Below are 5987 nucleotides of genomic sequence, written 5' to 3'. Positions count from 1 at the left end.
TTATAAATAGAACTTGAATTTATGGGATATCTTTCGGAGTTATGAATAAAACTTTGTAGACATACTATTGTTTTGAAATCTAATCTATAAGATAAAAACCACAAACTGTTGATGTTTTTCTCAGGTTTTGATGTTTAATTTCGATTTGCTAGCACTGCATTCACAAGATCTGCGCATGCTTTGTGCAAAGATTTAAAACTCAGGTTAACTATATATGCTGTATACCTACCATTTGAGAAACTTTTTTGTTTTTGGTTGGTGAGGGAGAACCCGACACTGCAAGCAACCTAACAATAGTTGATATATATTTTACCAGGAATCTAGGCCCCATCCACTTAGTAGGCCTTAAAAGTTAATTAGCTTCAGTTATCAAAGCTGACCCTATCAAATTATGGGATTAAACCATGATCGTTAGCACCCAATCAAACTAACGAACAGAACATTAATCAGAAATGACCATAGCCTCACATTTACATGCCCGACAGAATCTTTCAAACTGCTCCATTTTTGGAAGAACGTCAAGTCTTGAAAATATCAAGGTTTTTCAACTCTTGATTCTCTTTTTTTTGTCAATATTTTTATTCATACTTAAAAATCAGCCTGCAGTTTTTGCAATCACAAGTTTCTTGAATGTTGTGAGGTCTGATATAATTTGTCATGTTCTTTTAGCTTGAAATCGGAGCTTTATTTGCGGGGTTTGACAGAAATTAGCTTTGATGTTCTTCCAGGGAAAACAAATTCATATTACTGATCAGTTTCTAAATTTCATTCACAATTTCTGAACATCCAACATCAAGTTGCTTCTCATGAACTATTTTTTTTAAAAAAGTTGAATAAACCAATATGCGACGAATTAATAAACATGAAGCAAATATAGACAAGACTATATGAATGGAGTATTGTGTATGATTGGGTCTATTTTAGCAATTATCACATCCAATATGCGACGAATTAATAAACATTACAAATATGGGTAATATTATTTGATTGATGTCATTATGCAAAAAATGGGTAGTGATAATGTAAAAATTGAAATTTGATAGTATTTTAATAATTCTTCAAAAAAATTGATGTATGAAGAGTACATTTTAAAAAAATTTAGTTTAAAATAAATTTTATTAACAAATCAAAATATTGATTTTTATAATAAAATATGGTCACTAATTGGGTGAACGATTAATATTCTATTATAAGTTTAATACACAATTTGTTTAACATATGGTCACTAATTCTCCCAATTAGTGACCATATTTTATTATAAAAAGTGTTTAACATACACATTGTTTATCTAAAAGGTTGAAACCCAACTTTTAAAAAGTAATAATCTCAACATTTTTTGAAATGGCCTGCCCTTGCAACTTTTTGCGAATCCTCTCGCAATTCCATGCATCACTAACCGAACACATCCAACGTCCAGAATATATGTTGTAGGTTAAAGTATGCCGGGAGAGTATAAAACGTCCGAGGGAGGCAACATTTTAAGCATGTACAGAACAAAATTATACTCACTCCCTTTCTCCCTAAATCCTTTAAATTCCACTTGTTTCAATTGAGTGTTGCGCCCGACGACCACTCTCTTTTGTGCTTGTTTTAGATTAAATGTCGACCTTGCCACCTACATGCACAAGTATATATTCACAAAGTAAAACACATTATCATGTTGCAGCTAGCTAGATGATGTGTGATGGATAAATACCTTGGTTGAAAAGGTAAACTTGCGTAGAAGGGGGCAAGCATCCAGGAATACAGCAACTTCTAGTAGATCGACATCATTGGAGCAATGTTCTAATATCAAAACTAAATGTCTGAGGTTGCTAAGCTTGCTTACCCCTCGATCCAGTTTCCATCCTTGCGACTGGTGTAAAAAAACTATATAAAATACTTCTCTAAGGAAATAAAGAATAGATAAATAGTGAAGACATTTCGCACACCTCAAAGAAGCTCGCTTGAGTCATAAAAACCATGGACTCAAGATTTGGCAGATATTTGGCAATTTTTCCAAATACATGAGGAGTGACTAGTTTCTCATAAAACTCCATAATTAAAGTTTGCAGCAATGGTACGTGAGAAAAGGACAATTTCAGCTTTCGGCTGTTATATATTTCAAAATTGATTAGATTGGTGGCAAACAAGTCTATCTCCTCGACAACTTCACACTGATATACGGTCAGACTCTTCAATTGCAGATCAAGGCCACAGATTCGTAATTTGGAGGGGAGCTCACAAAATGTTAAGTTCAACGATTGGAGGCTCGAGCAAGTGGATAACATGCACTGTACAGCCTCGGAAGTGAAAACGATAAATTCCAATCGAAGAACTTGGAGAGAATTTTTATTTGGTATCAGAAAAGAACCGCCCCGCAGCCATAGATGTTTCACCGACGGAGCTTCAGTAAGAAAATCAGTAGAAAAAACAGGATGGTCGAGCAGATAGTTAATGGAGCAAAATCCAATGGTAAGTTGTTCCACTCCCAATGTGCCAACAGAATTCATCCATTTCCTAAATGTGTCCAAGATGCATCCACGAAAACAACAAACCAATTCAAAGGACATTACTTTAAAACCAGAGTGATGTTGCAAAAAGGTATCCACTCCTTGCGCAAACTTTCTTTGGATCTCCTCTTTCCGCGTAAGAGTAGGATGACAATATGAACCATGATGCAACTGAAAGCAATAAAATCTGACTTGGTTGATAAGGGTGTAAACATGCCTCCATCTCCTTGACAGGATGCTTGTCCTAACAGCAGCTCCGGTAGATAATTTCGAGACAATGTTGTAAGTTATTTTCATCTAATCAACCAAATCATGTTTCTAAACATATATGAACATGATAAATAAATATGCGGAAGCTTATCGAGTATTACCTCCAGCCATTGAATCATCTGAAAGATTTCTGATTTTCCTTCGGTTTGAAGTCTTCTAAGCATTCCAACCCTCTTTAGATGGTGTAGTGTTTCTGTGTGGGTTGTATAATTAGGGACCTCAAACGCTTCTATTTATAGGCGTTTCTCATACCATCAATGAGCTTTATCGGGAGCACGAGATTCAAAAGGAGTGAGCGCATGCATGTCTCAAAGTCTAAAGATGAGGCGGCTTATGCAAAGTTTGTCAAAAGTGTTGGCTATGGCCGTCGCCATTGTCGACACGTTTATTTCCTTTTGTTTGATATGAGCCACATTAATATTTGTTAACATTTATCAAATATTTCTTACATTCTCCCACTTGGCTCTTATACATCTCAATTTCCATAGGAGAAAACAAAATACATGAATCATGGCGATAGTTCATCTGAAAACGATTATTATCTTCCATGTATCACAATGCATTATGTCTCTCAATCTGTACTTAATGAATAAACCCTATGTTTATTCGAGGTCCAACTTTATTGATATTTTCTCAAGATAACCGAATATGTACATAACCGAATATGAGAAATATCATAACTGAATGAGTTTCATAATTCATAACCAAATGTATATACCAGAAGTTTTTAGGAACCAAGTCCAACATTAATTACCACATGATCATTAAACATCTTAATTTGCATGCCTTTAGGTTAAATGATCACCAATTCATTGATAAACGTCCAATGGCTAAAAACTGTATGTCGATATACTTAATTCGACTATCGCTTTAGTCACAAAGACTACAACTGAATTGTCGTAATATAATCTTAATGGCTCAGACATAAAATTCACAATTCTAAGCCCAAAATGAAACTCTTTAAATACACCATATAATATTGCTTCAACATAAATGACGAATTTAGACTCCATAGTGGAAGTAGCAAATCACTTTCCAAATTGTCACTTCGTCTCTACATACGCATGTAAAACTTTAGTACCATGAAGGTATCCAAAACATTTTGCAGCTTTTTAGTGGTCAAATACTTATATTACTCTGATAATAATTAAGCTCTCACTAACCTTCTGGTATTCATAATGACCCACAATATTCTCAACAAAACTTAATGAAGAGATAACATTGTAAAACCTGAAATACCACTAATGTGAGACATGTTTCAATCCATATCATTTTCTTAATGTTGAAATATTAAATATTCATCATCACTAGAGAAGAATTCTTTATGTTGTTCGATTTTGCCTAATGAGACTTTATTTGTTTTAAGACTCATCTAAAAATAAATGGCAATTGAACCAACTTTTTATGGAATTTATATGATTGGTTTCACAACACACCTATTAATTGGAGGATGTTGTGAATAACAATCAATATCTATAACTTGTGTGGATGAATGAGCATCATAATGATCAATATTCTGAATTTGATCGCTCCCACTAACCAAGTCATTCTCAATAAAAATTAATATCAGAGTAATAGCTATATGCTGCAAAATCAATGAATACATGCTAATGTTATTAAATGAAGCAATAAACCATATATCATGTTTTACTCATGTAAAGCATGATATATATGAATCACTGACATAAAAATTGCCTGTGGGCTAAATTTTTAATTCAATTAGATTCATATAACTTTAATGATATAGCTATTGAATTATACTTTATTCTTAATCCCTGTGGGTAAATTAAGAAATAATTCAATATAATATCCTAATTAATTATATTTAACATAATGAAATTTTCCGTGGGATAAATTTCACTAATTAAATACAATTAATTACAATTTATATCTTTTATGACAAAATGTGATTTTTAATAATCAATGTATAATTTTAATTCAATTGAGGATGATGTGGCTACTCTTCAATTAATTAAAATCATACGAATCACTAGGATATTGAATTCTTTATGCATAAAATATTTATTCTTCATAATTATTCATCTACAAGTATTACCAAATGATGAATAATTTTATGTAATTTATGTCTGTTATAACTAAATGTGATTAATGTATAATTTTAATTCAATTAAAGATGTTGTGGCTATTCTTTAATAAATTAAAATTATACGAATCACTAAGACATTAAATCACAAATTTTTAAATATTTATGCTCTTAATAAATGTCTTTCATGTGATCCTCAACCCACTTAAAGTATAATTTTTCATAATTAAGGGTGATATGGCTAAACCTTAATTATTTAAAATTAGACGGTTCACTAGACATAAATTTTGATTTTACAAATGTCCTTTATTCCACTTTATGTGATCTTTAACCGACTTAATGTATAATTTTTCATAATTAAGGATGCTGTGGCTAAACCTTAATTATTTAAAATTATACAGATCACTGGACAAATTTATTTATTATACTTAATAAATGTCCTTAATGTGATCCAAATCTGACTTAATGTATAATTTCTCTTAATTAAGGGTGCTGTGGCTAAACCTTAATTATTTAAAATTATACGGATCACTAGACAAAAATTTTGGCTTTACTTAATGCTTTATATAATAATTATTTCGCAATCAACACTTTCCAAGAGTGCTCCCAGGATAGATAGGTAGTGCTAAGGCCCTTTAAATACCCAACTCCTAGTCAGAGCAACATTCTTCAGGGAGACCAGTGGCTAGTCAAGGCAATTTAAACCGATCTATGAAGAACTCCCTCAGATCATGTTTTCTCACGTCACCTTATAATTATTATTCAACTTAATTATCCACATTTATGTGAATCTTAATAAACCAAAATTTTTCATTAAATAACTTTATATTCACATTTTTACTTAATATGAACAATACATTCCCCATCAGTTTTTCTCTTCAATCAAAGTAGTGATAAAGTGAGGATAAAAATGTGGGCTCCTCAACAGTTTTTCTCTTTTATCAGAGTAGTGATAAAGTGAGGATTATTTGTTCATTTGTGAACATCTGAAATATTTTAAATATTATATTCACATCTTACTTGATATGTTCATTTTAAATTATAAACAACTCAATATAATTTAATATGAACATAATGTGAATATTGATTTACCAAAATATTTTTCAATATTATTTGTATTTTAAATTTCAAGAATAAATGCAAACATAATATTAAATTTGCATGTACACATCAAACACTTA

The 5987-nt window shown here is 31.5% G+C and overlaps 1 protein-coding gene across 1 annotated transcript; it reads right to left on the bottom strand.

The window, feature by feature from the left end:
* Positions 1-1251: 1251 nt before the first annotated feature.
* Positions 1252-2789, bottom strand: LOC140813569 (F-box/LRR-repeat protein At3g03360-like). Its single transcript, XM_073172142.1, has 3 exons — positions 1932-2789; positions 1697-1855; positions 1252-1615 (listed from the first exon to the last, which is right to left on the bottom strand). The coding sequence occupies exons 1-3, from the start codon at positions 2787-2789 to the stop codon at positions 1433-1435; spliced, it is 1200 nt and encodes a 399-aa protein (XP_073028243.1). The 3' UTR covers positions 1252-1432.
* Positions 2790-5987: the final 3198 nt, after the last annotated feature.

Source organism: Primulina eburnea, chromosome 15 (assembly GCF_022965805.1).
Source record: "Primulina eburnea isolate SZY01 chromosome 15, ASM2296580v1, whole genome shotgun sequence".
NCBI lineage: Eukaryota > Viridiplantae > Streptophyta > Magnoliopsida > Lamiales > Gesneriaceae > Primulina > Primulina eburnea.
Note: the sequence above shows the minus strand (reverse complement) of the source record. Positions and strands in the feature narration are given on the sequence as shown.

What these genes read in the sequence shown, in the direction of transcription:
- LOC140813569 (XM_073172142.1), bottom strand. Translation starts at nt 2,789, where the DNA reads ATGAAAATAACTTACAACATTGTCTCGAAATTATCTACCGGAGCTGCT. An exon ending in CTCAAGCGAGCTTCTTTGAG is followed by an intron (nt 1,856 to 1,931) that starts GTGTGCGAAATG and finishes TTTTTACACCAG; the next exon opens with TCGCAAGGATGGAAACTGGA. An exon ending in AGTTTACCTTTTCAACCAAG is followed by an intron (nt 1,616 to 1,696) that starts GTATTTATCCAT and finishes TTGTGCATGTAG; the next exon opens with GTGGCAAGGTCGACATTTAA.